At 49.8% G+C, this 24,070-nt stretch overlaps 1 protein-coding gene across 1 annotated transcript in view; it reads left to right on the forward strand.

Annotated features, from left to right (window-relative positions):
- spega (striated muscle enriched protein kinase a) overlaps positions 1-24,070 on the forward strand; it is a 354,671-nt gene that overhangs the window by 210,611 nt on the left and 119,990 nt on the right. The window contains exons 12-16 of the mRNA XM_072580011.1: positions 5,578-5,838; positions 8,956-9,114; positions 18,975-19,164; positions 21,923-22,152; positions 23,397-23,516. Of these exons, the coding sequence (XP_072436112.1) occupies positions 5,578-5,838; positions 8,956-9,114; positions 18,975-19,164; positions 21,923-22,152; positions 23,397-23,516 (960 nt within the window). The remainder of the gene's footprint in view (positions 1-5,577; positions 5,839-8,955; positions 9,115-18,974; positions 19,165-21,922; positions 22,153-23,396; positions 23,517-24,070) is intronic.

The following is a 24,070-nucleotide window of genomic DNA, read 5'->3' on the forward strand; positions in this document are numbered from 1 at the left end:
CCTCTGACAGTGCAGCACTGACCCTCTTGACAGTGCAGCGCTGCTCAGTACTGACCGTTCGACAGTGTGACACTCTCTCAGTACTGACCTTCCGACAGCGTGACACTCTCTCAATACTGACCTTCCGACAGCATGACACTCTCTCAGTACTGACCCTCCGACAGTGCGGCACTCCCTCAGCACTGACCCTCTGACAGTGCGGCACTCCCTCAATACTGACCTTTTGACAGTGTGACACTCCCTCAGTACTGAGCCTCTGACAGTGCAGCACTCCTTCAACACTGACCCTCGGACAGTGGGGCATTCCTTCGGTACCGACCCTCTGACAGTGCAGCACTCCCTCTGTACTGACCCTCTGACAGTACAGCACTCCCAAAGTACTGACCCTCTGAACAGTGTGGCACTCCCACAGTACTGACCATGTGAGATAAAGAGCAATGAGATATTGAAGGCATTTGAAAACAGAGATGAGAATTTTAATATTTTGGTTTTCCAGAACAGATGTTGAATAAGGCATTAATGAATTGGACGAGGTGTGCATTAATAGTTGGTCGTAGAATTGAGCATGCTGGTAGCTGTGGATGGTGGAATGTGGGATGTTGACTAGGATCACCCTGGATTTCTGTTGCATCCTGTATCAAGATTCAGCCCAATACCACAACTCCATCGCAGCAACTGTCATAGAGCAGCTAGCTTCCTGATGGAGCAAAGGAGTTGAGTTCCTGTTAGAATGATTGAGATTCAACCATTTCCGTCTCAGAAACATGTGACCCTCATCATTCAGGTCTCTTCCACCTTAAACCTGGACAAAAGGAGGGATTCATATGTTAAGGGGTCATCCATGTAAGACAAAGATGAGAAGGAATTTCTTCTCTCAGATGGGAGTGAAAGTATGGAATTCTCTATCACAGAAGGCTGTCGAGGCTGGGTCATTAAGTATATTCAAGGCTGAGACAGACAGATGTTTAGTTACTTAGGGGAATCAAGGGTTATGGGGAAAAGGCAGGAAAGTGAACTTAAGGATTCTCAGATCATCCATGATTTTATTGGGTGGCAGAGCAGACTTGATGGACTAATTGGCCTACTCCTGTTCCTTTCTTCTACTGAATAATGATATTAAAATAATCACAAATTAATTCAACAAGAATAAGAGTCCAATCCTTTGCCTGGGGAGCAGAAAGACAGTGCAGATGAAGAGGAACTGTTTCCACTGGTTGGGGATTCTAGACCTAGGGGATAGTCTGAGAATGAGGGCCAGAGTGTTCAGGAGCGATGTTAGGAAGCACTTTGACACACAAAGGGTGGGAGAGGTTTGGGACTCTTCCACAAACAGTAGTGGATGCTGGATCATTTAAATCTAAGGTAGACACATTTTCGTTCAGCAAGGTCATTAGGGGATATGGGCCAAAGGCAGGTAAATGGAGCTAGGCCACAGATCAGCCACGATCTCTTTGCATAGTGGAACAGGCTTGAGGGGCTGAATGGCCTACTACTGTTCCTCTATTTCTAGATCACAAAGTGGAATTCAATCTGATGGAGAATGATTGTGGTTCAGCAGCTTCATAGAAATATGGAATATAGGGACAGGAGGAGGCCATTTGGCCCTTCGAGTCTGCTCATAAGGAAAAAAGGAAAGAGGCACTCATCGAAGCTTGGCATCTTACTGTCCTCAGGACATGTGCAAGAATGCCAAACTTTGGACCATCACCATAATTTATCTAGGGGAACAGGAAGTGGTTGACGTGTTGACTCTGACTAAGCGAGGTGTTACCATGGTGAATGAGCAATGTGGGGAGCCATTCTCTGCAAACTAATTGAATCTCATACCTTGGTTTCAATTACTCGGGAGCTCAGGGAGCCTGTAGCTCCCTGTTCCTCACACCATAGCAACACCTTGGCCAATCAGATTTGCCTTGCCAACCAAGCTCTCTGGTAGTCTAAAGGTTTAGCAGTCTCCTTGGTTTTGGTATCAAATCTCCGTTATGATGTAGGGATCAGCCTTGAAGACCCTTCCCACTGCTTTAAAATGTAACGTTTCTTGTCTTAATCCTGATGAGTGCAGAATAAAACCTTCAGATATGTTCAAGGGCCGTATTGCTAAGTTACTGAGGCAGATGTTGCTAAAGTGAGACAGAGTAAGGTGGGAGGAGATTTGTGTGCTATTTCTGTGTTCTGACATTGCAAACACTCCACGTTTATACCCACAGCCCTGAGAAACAGAGAGGGATAAAGCAATGCAAGGTATGTGATGGGAGCTTGTATCCTTTTAGACCAAGTGTCCTGAGTGGGATACTCTGACTGCAGTGTGTAGCCCACTGTACCCTCTCGCTCTAATGGTGGAACTGTCTGTGCTCTGACATATACAGCCATTACCGAGAGGCTACAACATGTGGCCGACCCAGTCTGATTCGCTAAGTGCGAGAGAAAGTCAGAAGGAGTAAAAAGTAGATGATTTTGTCAGCAGTAGCTGAGCCAAGAATATACCACCTACATGAAACAGATCTGAGCTGAAAGCAAGGAGCTTGTTGCCAATAAAAACAGAAGTTGCTGGAAAAGCTCGGCAGGTTTGGCAGTATCTGTGGAGAAAAATCAAAGCTAACGTTTCCGAACCAGTGACCCTTCCTCAGAACTCAAAAACCATGCAGAATGGTGATGGACTATTAACCCAGAGATGTAGGTCATTTGTTTTTTGAGGACCCAAGTTCAAGTCCCACCCCAGCAGACAGTGGAGTTTGAACTCAGCACAAATCTGGATCTAAGAGTCTAATGATGACCATAAGATGATTGTCAGAAAATAAACACCCATCTACTGTTCTTGAGGGAAGGAAACTACCACCATTACCTGGTCCAGGCCTACATGTGACTCCAGACCTGCAGCAATGTGGTTGACTCTTACCTGCCTCTGGGCAATTAGGGATGGGCAAAAAATGCTGGCCCAGCCAGTGATACCCTCATCCTGTGAGTAAATATTTTAAAAAATCATTGTTATTGTGTTCAGCTCCTAGGTCTCACACTTGTGGAAGGATATCTGGGTATTTGGGGAGGGTGCAGATGGAGCTTTACCAGAATGGAACAAGGGATGATGGGCCCCAGTGAATGTGGAGAGATGGGAGAAGCTGGGATTATTCTCCCTAGAGCAGAAGGGGCTTCTTTCAAAGAAGCAGGTGATACAGTTCCTCAGGTCGAAGAGTTGGTAACTGGAGGACAAGATACTTGATCAAAGAATCTGGGGCTGGGGGTGTGGTGGGGAATAGGAGGGGTCATTTGCTTACTCTGTGAGTTACAGTGATCTGGAAAACGCTGAGGGCGAAGGAAACAGATTTAAAAGGAACTTTCAAAATGGAATTAAATAAATATTTGGGAAAGAGAATGTTTGCTGAGCTGTGGGCCAGAGCGAGTATGTGAGATTAATGGGATAACGCTTCCAAAGCCCTGACACAGTCACCGGGAGCTGAATGGCCTCGTTCTGTGCTGTGTCATTTCTATGACAGCATCAGATATAGTCCTCCAACCTTTTCACTCCCCTGAACGCTACCAGCGTTTGGCAGTGTGAGGGAAAATCTGCTTGTGATGTCTTTCTCGGTGATACTCCCCCACTGTGCAACCTTTCAACATTCATTTCCAAGATGCTTTAATAATATGCAAATGTTTTCGAGGTGTTAACCCACGAATACCTGAATATATCTCGATATTTTCACTGCTATTACTCACAGCCTTATCACTGTTTCAGTGGAACTGGTTAGTGGCAATGAAGGGACAATGGTTAGGAGTCAATTTTCACACTCTGATCCTGAGGAACAGTTATACAGTCCAGCACAGAAAGAGTCCCTTCACTTGAACTCATCCGTGCCAGCCAGATATCCCAAATTAATCTCGTCCCATTTGACAGCACTTGGCTCATTTCCCTCTAAACCCTTCCTATTCATATACCCATCCAGATGCCTTTTAAATGCTGTAATTGTACCAGCCTCCACCACTTCTTCTTTTATATCTTTCCCCTCTCACCCTAAACCTCTAGTTCTAGACTTTCCCACCCCTGGGGAAAAGACTTTGCCACTCATGATTTTAAAAACCTCTATAAGGCCACCCCTCACCCTCTGATGCTCCAGGGAAAACAGTCCCAGTCTATTCAGCCTCTCCCTATAGCTCAAACCCTCCAACCCTGGCAACATCCTTTGTAATTCTTTTCTGAATCCTTTCAAGTTTCACAACAGCTTTCTGATAAGGAGACCAGAATTGCACTTAGTATTTGAAAAGTCAAAAGATACTGAGAGAACATTCTAAGCACTAACCAAAATATTATTCTCAAAATGCACTGTGAAATGCTGCTGGAATTGTATGAATTACTTTCAAATGTTAGGAAGCACTTCTACACACAAAAGGGTAGGGAGAGATTTGGAACTCTCTTCGACAAACAGCAGTGGAGGCTGGATCAGTTGTTAATTTTAAATCTGAGTTCAATTTTTTTTGTAAAGTAAAAGTATTAAGGGATATGTGCTAAAGGTGGGTAAATGGAGTTAGGCCACAGATCAGCCACGATCTCATTCCTTGGCAGAACAGGCTCAAGGGGTCAGTGCTGTCGGAGAGTCAGTACTGAGGGAGTATGCATTGTAGGAGAGTCAGTGCTGAGGGAGTGCTGCACTGTCAGAGGGTCAGTATTGAGGGAATTCCGCACTTTCAGAGGGTCAGTACTGAGAGAGTGCTGCACTGTTGGAGGGTTAGTATTGACGGAACTCTGCACTCTCGGAGGATGTACTGAGGGAGTGCTGCACTGTCAGAAGGTCAGTGCTGAGGGATGCCGCACTATTGGATGGTCAGTGCTGAGGGAGTGCGGCACCATCAGAGGGTCAGTACTGAGGGAATGTCACACTGTCGGAGGGTCAGTATTGAGGGAGTACCGCACTGTTGGAGGGTCAGTACTGAGGGAGTGCCACACTGTCAGATGGTCAGCGCTGAGAGAGTATCGTGCTGTCAGAGGGTCAGTACTGAGGGAGTACTGCACTGTCAGAGGTTCAGTACTGAGGGAGCGCTGCATTGTCGGAGGGTCAGTGCTAAGAGAGTGCCGCACTGTTGGAGGGTCACTACAGAGGGAGTACTGCACCGTCAGAGGATCAGTGCCAAGGGAATGCCGCACTGTCAGAGGGTCAGTACTGAGGGAGTGCTGCACTGTCGGAGGGTTAGTACAGAGGGAGCGTCACACTGTCGAAAGGTCAGTACTGAGGGAATGCCACACTGCCAGAGGGTCAGTACTGAGGAAGTGCTGCACTGTCGGAGGGTCAGCACTGAGCGAATGTTGTATTGTCGGAGGGTCAGCGCTAAGGGAGTGCCGCACTGTCGGAGGGTCAGTACTGAGGGAGTGTTGTATTGTCGGAGGGTCAGTGCTAAGGGAGTGCCACACTGCCAGAGGGTCAGTACTGAGGGAAAGTTGCATTGTCGGAGGGTCAGTGCTAAGGGAGTTCTGACTGTAATGCTCCCTGAATGTGCGGTGATAATTGTGGGGATGATGAATTATCTAGTGCTCATGTTATCATGGCACTCTGAGTGCTATATAAATGCATGTTGTTGTTTATGTTGCAGCCCGGCGTGAGGACCAGGCACTGACCATCCTGGCTCCGTCCCGGGATATTACGGTGAACGCTGGTGAGTCCGCCTGCTTCGAGTGCGAGATCCAGGCTCCTCCTGATGTTGACGTGGACTGGCTAACCAATGAGAAGCTGGTCCAGCCCGCGCTCCTCAACTGCAAGATGCACTTTGACGGCAAGAGGTGTAAGCTCCTCCTGAACTCGGTGCACGAGGACGATACCGGGGTGTACACCTGCAAGCTCAGCACTGCCAAAGGTGGGTAACAGAGCACAGCAAACCACAGCTGGAGGAGCCTGTTTGGCCCATCCAGAATACTCTGCCCCAATATAAACTAAGGAACCATGGATGCTGGAAGTCAAAAACCAAAACAGAAATCTCTGGAAAAGCTCAGCAGGTCTGGCAGCGTCTGTGGAGAGAAAACAGAGTTAAAGTTTCGGGTCCAGTGACCCATCATGACAAGATATGGGACATGTTGCATGCAATTCTGGTCTTCCTCCTATCGGAAGGATGTTGTGAAACTTGAAAAGGCTCAGAAAAGATTTATAAGGATGTTGCCAGGTTTGGAGAGCTTGAGCTATAAGGAGAGGCTGAACAGGCTGGGGCTGTTTTCCCTGGAGCGTCGGAGTTTGAGGGGTAACCTTATAGAGGTTTATAAAATCATGAGGGGCATGGAGAGGAAAAATAGACAAAGTCTTTTCCCTGGGGTGGAGGAGTCCAGAACTAGAGAGCATAGGTTTAGGGTGAGGGAAAAGATATAAAAGGAAGCTGGGGGGACCTTTTTCACACAGAGGGTGGTACGTGTATGGAATAAGCTGCCAGATGAAGAGGTGGAGGCTGGTACAATTACAACATTTAAAAGGATGGGTATATGAATAGGAAGGGTTTAGAGGGAAATGAACAAGTGCTGTCAAATGGGACTAGATTTATTTAGGATATCTGGTCAGTATGGACGAGTTGGATGGAAGGGTTTGCTTCTGTGCTGTACATAATTTCGCTGCTCGTTGGATGCTGCCTGAACTGCTGTGCTCTTCCAGCACCACTAATCCAGTATCTTTATGACTCTGTCTAAATTGCCCATAGGGTCCAGGCATATACAGAAAAAGTGGACAAGGTCCAAAGTCACACGACACCAGGCTGTAGTCAAACAGATTTATTTGAAATCACAAGGTTTCAGAGTGCTGCCCCTTCTCTACCCGACTTCATCTGATGAAGGAGCAGAGCTCCGAAAGCTTGTGATTTCAAATAATCCAGTTGGACTATAATCTGGTGTTGTGTGACTTCTGACCTTGTCCACCTCAGTCCGACACCAGCACCTCCACATCAGACTAAGTGGATTAGTCATGAGAGACGCATGGTTACAGGCATAGGGTAAAGGGGTATGGGTCTGGGAGGGTGCCCTTTGTTGGCTCAGTGTGGACCCAATGGGCCGAATGGCCTGCTTCCACAGTGTAAGTAGTCTATGACTGTCGGTCAAACCGTTCTGAGGAAGGACCACTAGACCTGGAATGTTAACTCTCATCTCTCTCCACAGACGCTGTCAGACCTGCCAGGCTTTTCCAGAGATTTCTCTTTTTGTTTCTGAGCCTATGCTGCTGTTCAGTATGAGCAACGATGACCATCCAGCTGGTCCCTCTTTGTTGAAATGTCAAGATGAAAAGTTTGCTCTCATTCTGCTAAATTCCAGAGAATTGTTCATCAAAGGGGCAACCCCATAACAGCAGGTTTATACATCAACCCCAAATTGTTTAACCTCTATTATCAAATTCTGGGCCTGGTTTTGGCAAGGGATTTTCTAATCCCTGGGCCTGGTCTCGGTGAGGGGTTTCTGAGCCCTGGGGCTGGTCTCAGTGAGTGGTTTATGAGCCCTGGGCCTGGTCTCGGTGAGGGGTTTCTGAGCCCTGGGCCTGGTCTCGGTGAGGGGTTTCTGAGCCCTGGTCCTGGTCTCAGTGAGTGGTTTATGAGCTCTGAGCCTTGTCTCAATGAGAGGTTTCTGAGCCCTGGCGCTGGTCTCAGTGAGTGGTTTATGAGCCCTGGGCCTGGTCTCGGTGAGGGGTTTCTAAGCCCTGGGCCTGGCCTCAGTGAGTGGTTTCTGAGCCCTGGGCCTGGTCTCAATGAGGGGTTTCTGAGCCCTGGCGCTGGTCTCGGTGAGGGGTTTCTGAGCCCTGGGCCTGGTCTCAGTGGGGGATATCTGAGCCCTGGGCCTGGTCTCGGTGAGGGGTTTCTGAGCCCTGGCGCTGGTCTCGGTGAGGGGTTTCTGAGCCCTGGTCCTGGCCTCAGTGAGGGATTTTTGAGCCCTGGGCCTGGTCTCAGTGAGTGGTTTATGAGCCCTGAGCCTTGTCTCAATGAGGGGTTTCTGAGCTCTGGGCCTGGTCTCAATGAGGGATTTCTGAGCCCTGGGCCTGGTCTCAGTGAGTGGTTTATGATCCCTGAGCCTTGTCTCAATGAGGGGTTTCTGAGCCCTGGGCCTGGTCTGCATGAGGGGTTTCTGAGCTCTGCACCTGGTCTCAGTGGGGGATATCTGAGCCCTGGGCCTGGTCTCGGTGAAGGGTTTATGAGCCCTGGGCCTGGTCTCGGTGAGGGGTTTCTGAGCCCTGGTCCTGGCCTCAGTGAGGGATTTCTGAGCCCTGGGCCTTGTCTCAATGAGGGGTTTCTGAGCCCTGGCGCTGGTCTCGGTGAGGGGTTTCTGAGCCCTGGGCCTGGTCTCGGTGAGGAGTTTCTAAGCCCTGGGCCTGCTCTCGGTGAGGGGTTTCTGAGCTCTGCACCTGGTCTCAGTGAGGGATATCTGAGCCCTGGGCCTGGTCTCGGTGAGGGGTTTCTAAGCCCTGGGCCTGGTCTCAGTGAGGGGTTTCTAAGCCCTGGGCCTGGTCTCGGTTAGGGGTTTCTGAGCCCTGGGCCTGTTCTGCATGAGGGGTTTCTGTGCCCTGGGTCTGGTCTCGATGATGGGTTTTAATGCCCTGGACCTGGTCTCGGTGAAAGGCTGTTGAGCCCTGGGCCTGCTCTCAGTGAGGGGTTTCTGATCCTTGGGCCTAGTCTGGGTGAGGGGTTTCTGAGGCCTGGGCCTGGTGTCTGTGAGGGATTTCTAAATCCTGGGCCTGGTCTCGGTGAGGGATTTCTGAGCCCTGGGCCTAGTCTCAGCCAGGGGTTTCTGAGCCCTTTGCTTGGTCTCGATGAGGGGTTTCTGCTCCCAAGCCTGGTCTGGGTGAGGGGTTTCTGATAAATTGGCCTGGTCTGGGTGAGGTATTTCTATGCCCTGGGCCTGGTCTCAGTAAGGGGTTTCTGATTTCTGGGCCTGGTCTGGATGAAGGGGTTTCTGAGCCCTGGACCCGGTCTCGGTGAGGGGTTTCTGATCTCTGGCCCTTCTCCTTCCCACAGACGAGAAGACGTGTAGCGCTAAGCTGACTGTGCTTCCTTCCATCGTCCCGCTCTTCACCAGGAAGCTGGAGGATGTATTTGTGATCGAGGGCAGGACGGCCCACCTGGATGTGAAAGTGAGCGGGACTCCCCCGCCCACCGTCACCTGGATGCACTACGGTAACCCCGACAACGTAGCATGGAGACAGGCTCTGACTCTCATTCCACACCATGCCCGACGTCACAGCATGCCGGGAGAACCCTACTGCCAAGGCAGCTCTTTATATCTTGAGGCACTGTCACTACCATACTGCAGCAGTCAATTGGTGTACAGCAATATCCCACAGGCGTCTCCCTGAAACAGCTGAGCAAGCCATTCTGCTCAAGGGGAGTTCGGAGAATGGAGCTGGCATTGCCAGTGATGTCAGTCATCTCTTACTTGGCATTGGGGGTCAATTTTGGTCCATGATACTTTGATGAACCCTTGGCGGTCCTCAGAAACATTTTGGGGGGTGGGGGGATGTTGGGGATTTCTAGTCATCCTGCCTTGTTGTAAAGACAGCACCTGTGGCCAGGCACTGAGATGATCAATGTAGACCTTGCACGAGAAGCCCAGCACAGATTATCTCCTGTGTCATACATTGCTCAGTGGGCAAGGCTCTCACTCTGAGACAGGAGCTTCTGGGTTCAAGTCATCACCACAGGAACCTACCACACATACCCTCATTAGAAACAAGAGCAGAAAAAGGGCATTCAGCTCCTCAAGCCTGTCCTGTCCTTCGACAGGACCATGGCTGATGGAGTCTAGGCATCAACTCCACTTTCGTGACAATTCCTCAAAGCCCTCAGCTCCCTGATATTTCATAAAATTAATCTCCTTCTTCTTTTTAAATATTTATCGTGATCTAGTCTCCACATCTCTCTGGAGGAGCGAATTCCACTCACTAGCCTCTGAGAGAAAAAATTCCTTCACATTCTCAGTTTTAAAAGATTATTCTGGATTCTGTAATTATGTCCCCAGCTCGAAATTCCCCCAATAGTGGAAAAATCTTCATGACATCTACTCTGTCAAATCCCCTCAGTCTTCTAAATTCTAATGAATAAAGGCTAACTTTCGAGCTATTCTTGATAAATTAACCCCTTTCTCCCAGGAATCAGCCTAGTGAATTACTTTAAACTGACTCCAATGCTAGCTTAATTACTGATTGTACCCCAATGCTGACATCTTGTCTTTCACGTACTAGGATACCCAGATCCCTCTGCAGTGCACTTCCTTGGGAATCTCTCTCCTTTTAAATAATAATCTGACGTTTGTTTCTTTCTACAGAAGTGTGTGATCTCATATTTTCCTCCATTAAACTCTACCTACCGAGTTTTGCCCATTCTCTCAACCTAGCTCTCTCTCCCTTGCATATTCCTTATGTCCTCATCACAACCTGCCGCCTTACCTATTTTTGTATCACCAGCAAATTTGGATACAATACACTCTGTAACCTCCAGGTCCATTAATATAGAGAGTAAGTACTTCAGTAAGGCATTCGACAAGGTGAGCAAGGTTAGATCTCATTGAATACAGGGAAAACTAGTCATTTGGATACAGAATTGGCTTAGAAGATAGAGGGTGGTGGTGGTAGAGGGTTGTTTTTCAGACTGGAGGCCTGTGACTAGTGGATGCCACAAGGATCGGTGCTGGGTCCACAACATTTCGGCATTTAAGTGGATTTGGATGTGAACATAGGAGGTATAGTTAGTAAATTTGCAGATAACACTAAAATTGGAGGTGTAGTGAACAGCAAGGAAGGTTACCTCAGATTACAATGGGATCTTGACCAGATGGGCCAATGGGCTGAGGATTGGCAGATGGAGTTTAATGTAGATGAGGTTGGAGGCTGTGATTGGGACATCTCTTGAGGTGATGAGATTGTATATGGTCTGGGAGATAATGGTTTGGCTATGGGAGGTGAGGTCATGGTCAGGGGGGGGTAGGAGGAAGTATCTGTGAATTTGCACCTGGCTTCAGCGGTGCAGACATCAGTGCACTAAACTACCTTTAAATCCTCCCACTTCCTTCAGACCAAAGGGGTAGCCATGGGCACCTGCATGGGCTCCAGCTAATGCCTGTCTCTTTGTTGATACGTAGAGCAGTCCATCTTCCACAGTTACACCGGCACCATTCCCCACCTTATCCTCTACTACAGTGATGACTGTATCGGCGCCACCTTGTGCTCCTGCAAGGAGGTTGAACAGTTCATCAACTTCACCAACACATTCCACCCTGACCTTAAGTTCACCTGGTAAAAACAATGACTGCAGATGCTGGAAACCAGATTCTGGATTAGTGGTGCTGGAAGAGCACAGCAGTTCAGGCAGCATCCAAGTAGCTTCGAAATCGACGTTTCGGGCAAAAGCCCTTCATCAGGAATAAAGGCAGTGAGCCTGAAGCGTGGAGAGATAAGCTAGAGGAGGGTAGGGGTGGGGAGAAAGTAGCATAGAGTACAATGGGTGAGTGAGGGAGGGGGATGAAGGTGATAGGTCAAGGAGGAGAGGGTGGAGTGGATAGGTGGAAAAGGAGATAGGCAGGTTCGACAAGTCCGCACAAGTCATGGGGACAGTTATTGAGCTGGAAGTTTAGAACTAGGGTGAGGTGGGGGAAGGGGAAATGAGGAAACTGTTGAAATCCACATTGATGCCCTGGGGTTGAAGTGTTCCGAGGCGGAATATGAGGCGTTCTTCCTCCAGGCGTCTGGTGGTGAGGGAGCGGCGGTGAAGGAGGCCCAGGACCTCCATGTCCTCGGCAGAGTGGGAGGGGGAGTTGAAATGTTGGGCCACGGGGCGGTTTGGTTGATTGGTACGGGTGTACCGGAGATGTTCCCTAAAGCACTCTGCTAGGAGGCGTCCCGTCTCCCCAATGTAGAGGAGACCGCATCGGGAGCAACGGATACAATAAATGATATTAGTGGATATGCAAGTAAAGCTTCGATGGATGTGGAAGGCTCCTTTAGGGCCTTGGATAGAGGTGAGGGAGGAGGTGTGGGCGCAGGTTTTACAGTTCCTGGGTGGCAGGGGAAAGTGCCAGGATTGGAGGGTGGGTTGTCGGGGGGGCGTGGACCTGACCAGGTAGTCGCGGAGGGAACGGTCTTTGCGGAAGGCGGAAAGGGGTGGGGAGGGAAATATATCCCTGGTAGTGGGGTCTGTTTGGAGGTGGCGGAAATGTCGGCGGATGATTTGGTTTATGCGAAGGTTGGTAGGGTGGAAGGTGAGCACCAGAGGCGTTCTGTCCTTGTTACGGTTGGAGGGGTGGGGTCTGAGGGCGGAGGTGCGGGATGTAGACGAGATGCGTTGGAGGGCATCTTTAACCACATGGGAAGGGAAATTGCGGTCTCTAAAGAAGGAGGCCATCTGGTGTGTTCTGTGGTGGAACTGGTCCTCCTGGGAGCAGATCCAGCGGAGGCGGAGGAATTGGGAATACGGGATGGCATTTTTGCAGGAGGTAGGGTGGGAAGAGGTGTAATCCAGGTAGCTGTGGGAGTCGGTGGGTTTGTAAAAAATGTCAGTGTCAAGTCGGTCGTCATTAATGGAGATGGAGAGGTCCAGGAAGGGGAGGGAGGTGTCAGAGATGGTCCAGGTAAATTTAAGGTCAGGGTGGAATGTGTTGGTGAAGTTGATGAATTGCTCAAGAGCATGAGGTGGCGCCAATGCAGTCATCAATGTAGCGGAGGAAGAGGTGGGGAGTGGTGCCGGTGTAATTACGGAAGATCAATTGCTCTAAGTAGCCAACAAAGAGACAGGCATAGCTGGGGCCCATACGTGTGCCCATGGCTACCCCTTTGGTCTGGAGGAAGTGGGAAGATTCAAAGGAGAAATTGTTAAGGGTGAGGACCAGTTCGGCCAAACGAATGAGAGTGTCAGTGGAAGGGTACTGTTGAGGACATCTGGAGAGGGAAAACGGAGGGCTTGGAGGCCCTGGTCATGGCGGATGGAGGTGTAGAGGGATTGGCTATCCATGGTGAAGATGAGGCGTTGGGGGCCGGGGAAACGGAAGTCTTGGAGGAGGTGGAGGGCGTGGGTGGTGTCTCGAACATATATGGGGAGTTCCTGGACTAGGGGGGATAGGACAGTGTCGAGGTAGGTAGAGATGAGTTCAGTGGGGCAGGAGCATGCTGAGACAATGGGTCGGCCAGGGTGGTCAGGCTTGTGGATCTTGGGAAGGAGGTAGAACCGGGCAGTGCGGGGTTCCTGGACTATGAGGTTGGAAGCTGTGGGTGGGAGATCTCCTGAGGTGATGAGGTTCTGTCTGGTCTGGGAGATGATGGTTTGGTGATGGGGGGTGGGGTCATGGTCGAGGGGGCAGTAGGAAGAGGTGTCCTCGAGTTGACGTTTGGCTTCAGTGGTGTAGAGGTCAGTGCGCCAGACTATCACTGCGCCCCCTTAAGTTCACCTGGACCATCTCAGACACCTCTCTCCCCTTCCTGGACCTCTCCAACTCCATCAACGGTGACCGACTCAACATTGACATCTTCTACAATCGACTCCCACAGCTACTTGGACTACACCTCCTTCCACCCTACTTCCTGCAAAAATGCTATCGCTTATTCCCAACTCCTCCTCCTCCACCCCTGGAGGATCAGTTCCACCACAGAACACACCAGATGGCCTCCTTCTTAAAAGACTGCAATTTCCCCTCCCACGTGGTTGATCATGCCCTCCAGCGCATCTCATCCACTTCCCACGCCTCCACCCTTGAACCCCACACCTCCAACCGCAACAAGGACAGAACCCCCCAGTCCACACCTTCCACCCCACCAACCTCCAGATATATCACATCATCCTCCACCATTTCTGCCACCTACAAACTGACCCCACCACCATAGATATATTTTCCTTCCCACCCCTATCCGTTTTCTGTAAAGAGCGTTACCTCCGTGACTGCCTCGTCAGTTCCACGCATCCTGAAACCCACCCTCTCCTCCCAACACCTTACCCTGCCACCGCAGGAATTGCAAAACCTATGCCTACACCTTAGGCCTGGCCGCCCGACACCTGGAGGAAGAACATCCCATCTTCCGCCTCAGGACCCTCCAACCCCAGGGCATCAATGTGGATTTCACCAGTTTCTTCATTTCCCCTCCCCCAACCTTATCCCAGTTCCAACCTTCCAATTTGGCACCGCCCTCATGACCTGTCCACCTTCCTTCCCACCTATCCGCTCCACCCTCCTCTCCGACCTATCACTGTCACCCCCACCTCCACTCCCCCCCCCCCCCCCACCCCCTCCCATTTATCTCTCCACTCCCTCGGCTCACAGCCTCATTTCTGATGAAGGGCTTTTACCCAAAACGTCGATTCTCCTGCCCCTAGGATACTAACTGACCTGCTGTGCTTTTCCAGCACCACACTCTCAATTCTAATCTCCAGCATCTGCAGTCCTCACCTTCGCCTGCATATCCCTCCAAACCTTTCCTCTTCATGTAACTGTCCAAATGTAAACATTGTAACTGTACCCACATCCATCACTTCCTCAGGAAGTTCGTTCCACATGCGAACCATCTGTATAAAAAATCTGTATAAATCTCTTTCCTCTCACCTTAAGAATGTTCCTCCAAATCTTGATGTAGGAGCTCTTGCTGTTTGGTTTTATACTTCTTGCAAATTTACTTTCATAATTAATGTTCTCCAACTTTATTAGCCTTTTGGTCAACTGCAGCTGAACTTCCTAATAAAATTCTGGCCGACCTTTCTGACCTAGTTTTCACCCCTTTATATATGTGAGACTCCCACACAGCCCAGGAAGATACGTCCCCTGCACTTCCTGAGTCTATCAAAGAACTGTTAATTAATCCAAGTAATATATTTAATTATTTTTGTGTAAAAATTGTAATAATATCTTGGTTGTACAAAACATTAACATTGCTGAGAAAGAGCGAGGCATATTGCTGATGTTTTGGTCTTGCATTCGACACCGATCCAAAAAGATTTTCTGTTGACCACAGAATTAAAGGACTGTGTCTGATGTCACTGAAATGCCAGGTTCCAACCTGAACCCAACAGTATCTCCCCCGGTTGGTGGTAACAGTCTGTACTCTATAATTCTTTGCTTGCTAAAGCCACAGCAGGATGTTCAATGTTGCAAACCATTCAGACAGCACTTGCTGAACAGCTCAGTGTGCTGACAGCAGCACTGACCATTTCAGGTGACCAGTTCAGCTCGTAATGGGGGTCACTTACAATTGGGAGAAGCCAGTCACTTGGCAACACATGCTGTGCAAACAAAAGGGACATGTCCAGGTCTCATGCCGCGAGCTTGAGGAGCTTATACCTGGCTCATAACCTTGCAGTGCACCAGCCAATCCTAGCCAACTTGTCACTGTCAGCCTTTTCTCCCGTGGTAACAATTGTTGGGATGCTGTGCAATTTGGTATTCTTTCATTTATGCTGATGAGTACATCTTCAGAAACATCTCTCTCTCCCCCTTTTTTTTTGTTGTCTCTTTTTCTTGATATCTCCATTTTGCTTTCTCTCTTGCACTGTCTCCGTTTTCACTCTCTTGCTCTCCTTTTTCTTCTCTCTCTTGCTTTCTCTCTCTCTCTTGCACTCTTCTCTCTCCTGTCCATTGTCACTTGCTCTCTCTCTGTTCCATTTTTCTCTTTCTTGGTCCATCGTTCCATTGCTCTGTCTGACCCACACTCTATCTTGCTTTCCCTTGCCCATTCTCTCTCTCTCTCTTGCTCCCTCCATCTTATTCTCTCTCTTGCCAACTCTGTCTCCCTTGCTCCCTCCTTTGCCTTACTCTTGCTTTTGATCCCACTCTCTTGCCCATTATCTCCCAGCCTTTTCCCTCTCGCTTGCCCACTCTCCCTCTCTATTGCCCACTCTCCCTCTCTCTTGCCCACTCTCCCTCTCTCTTGCCCACTCTCCCTCTCTGTCTTTTCCCTCTCGCTTGCCCACTCTATCCCACTCTGCTTTTTTCCTGGTCCCTTGCCCACTCTCCCTCTCTCTCTGTCTTTTTCCCTCTCGCTTGCCCACTCTCCCTCTCTCTCTGTCTTTTTCCCTCTCGCTTGCCCACTCTCCCTCTCTCTCTGCCTTTTCCTTCTCCCTTACCCACTCTCACACTCTGCTTTTTCCCTCTCTCTTGTTCACTATCCCTCTCTCTGCCTTTTTCCCTCTCTATTGCCCACTCCCCCTCTCTCTGCCTATTTTCCTGTCCCTTCCCCACTCTCCCTCTCTCTGACTTTTCCCTCTCTCTTGCCCACTCTCCCTCTCTCTGCCTTTTTCCCTCTCCCTTGCCCACTCTCCCTCTCTCTCTGCCTTTTTCCTTCTCCCTTATCCACTCTCCCTCTCTCTCTGCCTTTTTCCCTCTCGCCTGCCCACTCTCTCTCTGCCTTTTCTCTCTCTCATGCTCACTCTCTCCCTACCTTTTTCCCTCTCCCTTCCCCACTCTCCCTCTCTCTCTGCCTTTTTCCCTCTCCTTTACCCACTCTCCCTCTCTCTCTGCCTTTTTCCCTCTCTCTTGCCCACTCTCCCTCTCTCTGCCTTTTTCCCTCTCCCTTGCCCACTCTCCCTCTCTCTCTGCCTTTTTCTTTCTCCCTTACCCACTGTCCCTCTCTCTCTCTGCCTTTTTCCCTCTCCCTTCCCCACTCTCCCTCCCTCTGCTGTTTTCCCTCTCCCTTGCCCACTCTCCCTCTCTCTCTGCCTTTTTCTTTCTCCCTTACCCACTGTCCCTCTCTCTCTCTGCCTTTTTCCCTCTCCCTTCCCCACTCTCCCTCCCTCTGCTGTTTTCCCTCTCCCTTGCCCACTCTCCCTCTCTCTGCCTTTTTCCCTCTCCCTTGCCCACTCTCCATCTCTCTGTGCATATTCCCTCTTGCTTCCCCACCCTCCCTCTCTGCCTTTATCATTCTCCCTTGCCTACTCTCCCTCTATCTGCCTTCTTCCCTCTCCCTTCCCCACTCACTCTCTCTCTCTGCCCTTTTCCCTCTCGCTTGCCCACTCTCTCTCTCTGCCTTTTCCCTCTCTCTGGCCCACTCTCCCTCCCTTTTTCCCTCTCCCTTGCCCACTCTCCCTCTTTGCCTTTTTCCCTTCCCTTGCCCACTCTCCCTCTCTCTCTGCCTTTTTCCCTCCTTCTTGCCCACTCTCCCTCTCTCTCTGCATTTTCCCCTCTTCCTTGCCCACTCTCCCTCTCTCTGCCTTTTCCCTCTCTCTTGCCCATTCCCCGCTTTCTCTGCCTTTTTCCCTCTCGCTTGCCAAATCTCTCTCTCTCCCTTCCTTTTTCCCTCTCCCTTCCCCACTCTCCCTCTCTCTCTGCCTTTTCCCTCTCGCTTGCCCACTCTCCCACTCTCCCACTCTCTGCATTTTCCCCTCTCTCTCTCTCTGCCTTTTCCCCTCTCTCTTGCCCATTCCCCCTTTCTCTGCCATTTCCCTCTCTCTTGCCCACTCTGCCTCTCTCTCTGCCTTTTCCCGCTCACTTGTCTATTCCCCCCTTTCTCTGCCCTTTTCCCTCTCCCTTGCCCACTCTCCCTCTCTCTGCCTTTTCCCCTCTCTCTTGCCCATTCCCCCTTTCTCTGCCATTTCCCTCTCTCTTGCCCACTCTGCCTCTCTCTCTGCCTTTTCCCGCTCACTTGTCTATTCCCCCCTTTCTCTGCCCTTTTCCCTCTCCCTTGCCCACTCTCCCTCTCTCTGCCTTTTCCCCTCTCTCTTGCCCATTCCCCCTTTCTCTGCCATTTCCCTCTCTCTTGCCCACTCTGCCTCTCTCTCTGCCTTTTCCCGCTCACTTGTCTATTCCCCCCTTTCTCTGCCTTTTTCCCTCTCCCTTGCCCACGCTCCCTCTTTCTCTGCCTTTTTCCCTCTCCCTTCCCCACTCTCCCTCTCTCTCTGCCTTTTTCCCTCACCCTTGCCCACTCTCCCTCTCTCTGCCTTTTTCTCTCTCACTTGCCCACTCTCCCTCTCCCTTGCCCACTCTCCCTCTCTCTGCCTTTTTCCCTTCCCTTGCCCACTCTCCATCTCTCTGTGCCTATTCCCTCTTGCTTCCCCACCCTCCCTCTCTGCCTTTATCCTTCTCCCTTGCCTACTCTCCCTCTATCTGCCTTCTTCCCTCTCCCTTCCCTACTCTCCCTCTCTCTCTGCCTCTTTCCTTCTCCCTTACCCACTCTCCCTCTCTCTCTGCCCTTTTCCCTCTTGCTTGCCCACTCTCTCTCTCTGCCTTTTCCATCTCTCATGCTCACTCTCCCTCTCTTTTTCCCTCTCCCTTGCCCACTCTCCCTCTTTGCCTTTTTCCCTTCCCTTGCCCACTCTCTCTCTCTGCCATTTTCCTTCTCGCTTGCCCACCCTCCCTCTCTCTGCCTTCTTCCCTCTCCCTTCCACACTCCCCCTCTCTCTGCCTTTTTCCCTTCCCTTGCCCACTCTCCCTCTCTGCCTTTTGCCCTTCCTTTAACCACTCTCCCTCTCTCTCTGCCTTTTTCCCTCTCTCTGGCCCACTCCCTCTCGCTCTGCCTTTTTCCCTCTTCCTTGCCCACTCTCCCTCTCTCTGTCTTTTCCCTCTCCTTTACCCACTCTCCCTCTCTCGCTGCCATTTTCCCTCTCCCTTGCCCACTCTCCCTCTCTCTGCCTTTTTCCCTCTTCCTTGCCCACTCTCCCTCTCTCTGCCTTTTTCCCTCTTCCTTGCCCACTCTCCCTCTCTCTGCCTTTTTCCCTCTCCCTTCCCCACTCTCCCTCTCTCTGCCTCTTTCACTCTTCGTTGCCCATTCTCCCTCTCTCTATCTTTTCCTTCTTCCTTGCCCACTCTCCCTCTCTCTGCCTTTTCCCCTCTCCCTTGCCCACTATCCCTCTCTCTGTGCCTTTTTCCCTCTTCTTTGCCCACTCTCCCCCTGTCTCTGCCTTTTTCCGTCTCCCTTGCCCACTTTCCCTCTCTCTGCCTTTTTGCCTCTCGCTTGCCCACTCTCCCTTGCTCTTTGCCTTTTCCCCTCTCTCTTGCCCACACTTTCTCACTCCCTGTCTTCAGCAGTAATGACCGTTAAAGTGCTCTGTTGTCCTATTTCTCTGTTCGGCAGGTGAGCGGGTGGTGGAGACGGAGGAGGTGCGTATTGTGCGGGACCAGGGTTTCCACTCACTGATTATCCTTCACGCAGTCAGTGAGAATGAGGGCGAGTACGCTGCTATTGCCCAGAACCCTCATGGTGACGCCTTCTGCTCAGCTGACCTCTACGTGGAAGAGCCACGCCCAGTGGTCTCCTCACCAATGTAAGGAAACAGCAGAGGGTAGGCTTCAGTGTAGGGCACAAATGCATTTCCATCGCGCCTTCTACCACCTCAGGCAGTCCGGAAGCTTCTGAGAGCCAATGAGGTACTGTGAGAGTGCAGCCACACTGTTGCACTGTGGGAAATACTGCACCACATTAGTGCACAGCAAGATTTCACTAATGTCTTGAAGAGAAATGACCGAGGAGTCATTTTATTTTCTAGTGGGGTTGATTGAGGGTCACTGTTGGCTCAGGAGAGTAGGGCGACCCTGAAATTACTGAGATGTCTATTTGTCCAATTCTGAGGGAAGGTGGGGGAAAGGGCCTCCATTTGTCAGCTCAGCTGATGGACAGTACCCCTGCTAGTGCAGCACGCACTCTATGTTACACCGGTCTGCCTGAGGAAGGAGCTCCACACAATCACTCGTATGAAGCACCATGTCATGTGGAGATCTCCATTGTTAGCATTTGGGCAGGATTCTGCAGGATCGCTGGTGTTCCTGAGGTCATGGGAAGGCCTTCCTCTCTGGTCAGACTCTATTGAAGCTGGGCCAGATATGGAGACTCCACATCAGTCACACTCATTTCTCATGTTCAGCACATCCCTCAAGGGTGGGTTTTTGTGATCAGTTTGTCCCACAATCCCAAGTTTCTAGGATCAAGAGATCCTTCAGGCCTGGAATTTTGTGGCCAGTTGATCTACAGCTTGTTCTTCTATAATACAATGGTTGTGTTCTCGTGCAACCCCGGGTTATAGAAAAATCACACCTTAGAAACATCGCTTAAAGTGTTGGTGATGTAATCGTGTTACAGTCAACACACGTTTTAAAACCTTGTGCTTTAGAAACAGTGTTCACACTGCGTCAATTATGTTACAGCAAGTTTGCATTAGCGAACCACGTGTTATTGCAAAATGACCTGTACCATGTTTGAGTTTATATTGTTAATAGATCTCTCAAATCTGAATTCCCAGTAGCAAAGGATCCTGCAAGTCTGAGTTTTACTGATCACTGTCTGGAATTACAAGGTGCATAGATCCTTTCAGTCAGCTACAGTAGATCCCTCGTGTCTCAATTTCTACAGACACAGGACTCAATGTGTTTGACTGTCTGTAGTCATTAGATCAGCTGTGTCTGGGTCCATGATGGTCAGTAGATCCTGTGTGCCTGAGTTTTGGTGGTCAACAGATCCCTTGTGTCCAAGTGTCTGTGGTAATTGATCACTTAAAATATAGAATGTAAAACAGTACAGCACAGTACAGGCCCTTTGGCCCTTGATGTTGTGCCAACCTTTTATCCTACTCTAAGATCAGACTAACCTACATATCCTTCATTGTACTATCATCCATATGCCTATCCAAGAGTCGTTTAAATTTCCCTAATGTATCTGACGCTGGCAGTGCATTCCACACACCCATCACTGTCTGAATAAAGAACCTACCTCTGACATCTCCCTAAACCTTCCTTCAATTATCTTAGAATTATGCCCCCTTCAGCCCTGGGAAAATGTCTCTGGCTATCCACCCTATCTATGCCTCTCACCATTTTATACACCTCTATCAATTCACTTCTCATCCGTTTTTGCTCCAATGAGAAAAGCCCTAGCTCCCCTCAACCTTTCTTCATTAGACATGCCCTCCAGACCAGGCAGCATCCTGCTAATCTCCTCTGCACCCTCTTTAAAGCATCCTTTCATGAGGCGACCAGAACTGAACACAATATTCCAAGTGTGGTCTAACCAGGGCTCTATAGAGCTGCAGCATAACTTCATGGCTCTTAAACTTAATCCCGCTGCTGATGAAAGCCAACACACCATACACCTTCTTAACAACCTAGCAAACTGGGTGGCAACTTTGAGAGATCTATGGACATGGACCCCAACATCCCTCTATTCCTCCACACTGCCAAGAACCCTGCCTTTAACCCTATATTTTGGATTCAAATTTGACCATCCAAAGTGAACAACTTCACACTTTTCCAGATTGAACTCCATCTGCCATTTATCAGCCCAATTCTGCATCCTGTCAATGTCCCATTGCAACCTACAACAGCCCTCCACACTATCCACAACTCCAACACCCTTTGTGTCATCGGCAAACTTCTAACCCACCCTTCCACTTCCTCATCCTAGTCATTTATAAAAATCACAACGAGCAGAGGTCCCAGAACTGATTCCTGCGGAGCACCACTGGTCACCAAGCTCCAGGCTGAGTACTTTGCATCTACTACCTCCCTCTGTCTTCTATGGGCCAGCCAAGTCTCTATCCAGACAGATAGGTTTCCCTGTATCCCATGCCTCCTTACTTTCTGAATGAGCCTACCACAGAGAACCTTATCAGAAGCCTTGCTAAAATCCATATACGCCACAAAAACTGCTCTACCTTCATCAACTTGTGTCCATGTTTCAGCAGGCAGTAAATCCATTGTGCCTATCCAGCCCTTTCAATCAGATCATCCTCAGGCTTCTAACATACATAAATTACAGACTGAGAGTCCTCACATTGACCTGTGTTCCCTCAGGTGATTAACTTACTTGCAGAGCCCATTAAAGGATTTTTATAGAATTCAGCCATGATGGGATTTGAACCTGGGTCCCTAGAATGTTACTTGGGGTGTCTGGATTAATAGGCTAGCGACAATACCCCTAGGCCATTCCCTTAGTTCAGTGCCTTGGCCCTGCTTTCTCCCCCTTGCCCTGTGACCCTTGTTGCCCTCAGAACGCCTAACAACTGCCTCTCACCTTCTCTCCTCTGTCCCTAGGGCCAAACTGGAGAAGATGCCATCGATCCCTGAGGAGCCGGAAGTTCCAGAAAACGAGACTGAGCGCTTCACCATGCCGGACTTTATTAAACCCATCCAGAATGTGGAAGTGACGGAAGGCAAGGATGCGGTGCTGGAGTGCCAGGTGACGGGGCTGCCCTATCCTGCCATCACCTGGTATCATAATGGTCACAAGCTGGACAGTACAGACGAGAGGAGAATGACACAGTGTATGTACACTCACTCGAACCTCCAGGGGGAGGCGCTAAAAACAAGGCTGTGTACTAGTGGCCGTGGTTAGCCTGAATTTTGTCAGGATGTAAGAGGCCATTGGGTAGGGCAATGGATTAGTGGTATTATCACTAGACTAATCATCCAGACACTCTGCTAATGTCCTGTGGGATTGGAGATCCACGATAATTTTTTAATTAAATCTGAATTTACTGATAATGATTGGTGGGGCAAGACCCGTCTGAGTCACTAATGTCCCTTAGGGAAAGAAACTGGCATCCTTACCTGGTCTGGCCTCCATGTGACTCCAAACCCACAGCCATGTATGGTTGAGTTTTAACTGCCCTCTGGGTAATAAACACAGGCTTGGTCAGTGACATCCACATTCTGGGAATGAATACAAAATACAGTTGTCACGTGACAGTATTTCAGACAAGACAGAAAACCAGAGGTTCCTTCATCCCTCTCTTGTTTGTGATATTTATAAATGATTTGTATAAAAATGTAGATGGTCTGATCAGTAAGTTTGCAGAAACAAAAATTGCTGAAGTTCTGTAATGGGTTTGAATCCCACCATAGCAGACAGTGAAACTTGAAGTCAATTTTTTTAAAAACATGGAATCAGTGAACATGGAAACATGCTGATTGTAAAACCCCATCTGGTTCACTAATGTCCTTGAGGGAAGGAAACTACCATCCTCACTTGGTCTGACCTACATGTGACTCCAGATCTGCAGCTGTGAGGGTGACTCTCACCTGCCCTCTGAAATGGCCGAACAACCCACTCAGTCACTCCCATTACTACATCCAACAGCTCAACCATCATCAACAACTGAGGGACTCCCATCAAAGCTCTCAGAATCATTCATGGCCCTTTCCATCCTTGACTCCTTGACAGACCTTTCTGGATCATAACGGGTGATCCAGTGCTTGTGGAACGTTCTGGAATTTTGACTGTTTGCGCAGAGCGAAGAGACTAGGAACCAGGAGCAGGAGTAGGCCTATCCAGCATTCACTGCCTCCTGTCAATGGCCGAACACTCAAAGGTGACCATGAGGTGGGTCATGGGTCACATGGTGCCCGAGGTGAGGTCAGCTGACCTGGCCGGGCATGGGTCAGAGGTCACGGTCATGCACACAATGCCCCACTGACTGAGAGAGGTCACCTCCCCACCCATCCCTGCTTGCTGCCCACCTCATGCCTTTTTAACGGTTTCATCATCATTGGCTTCTCTCCGCCACAGATAAAGACATCCATCGCTTGGTCATTCGCTGTGCTGACCATTCTCACGCAGGAGTATATAAAAGTGTCATAGCCAACAAGGTGGGGAAGGCCACCAGCTACGCCCACGTATATGTATCCGGTAAGATCCTGTCCCGACTGTGACTGGCATACTCAGTGGCAACCCCATAACCCAGCAGCATGACTGTTACTAACTCCCAGCAGCCAACAGATCCCAGTCTGCAGCACAGAGGTAGGCCATTCGGCCCCACCTGTCCCAACTGGCCTTTCTGTCCCACTCGAGCCTCCTCCCATCTTTCCACATCAAACACGATCAGTGTGTAACCCTTCCCTGTCATCTCCCTTGAATGTTCCTCATTGAGTCTCCGCTGAACACTGGTGTGAATATTGACTTCCCACAGGCGGGAGTGAGTGAGCTCATCATCGACCGGGGTAAGGAGAAGCTTCTCGATTCTCCGTAGGGATTTCTTGGTGACTAGCTTCATACTGATGGACTCAAGTTATGCTGTTTCCCACAAGAGGAAATGTTCTCTCTGTTTCCTCTCTAGCAACATAAACACATGGAAAATAGGAGCAGGAGTAGGCTATTCGGCCCTTCCAGCCTGCTCCACCATTCTGTACGATCATGGCTGTCCATCTAACTCAGCCCCCTGTTCCTGCTTACTTCCCTGTTTC

The sequence above is a fragment of the Chiloscyllium punctatum genome, chromosome 10 (genome assembly GCF_047496795.1).
Source record: "Chiloscyllium punctatum isolate Juve2018m chromosome 10, sChiPun1.3, whole genome shotgun sequence".
In the NCBI taxonomy this organism is placed as follows: domain Eukaryota; kingdom Metazoa; phylum Chordata; class Chondrichthyes; order Orectolobiformes; family Hemiscylliidae; genus Chiloscyllium; species Chiloscyllium punctatum.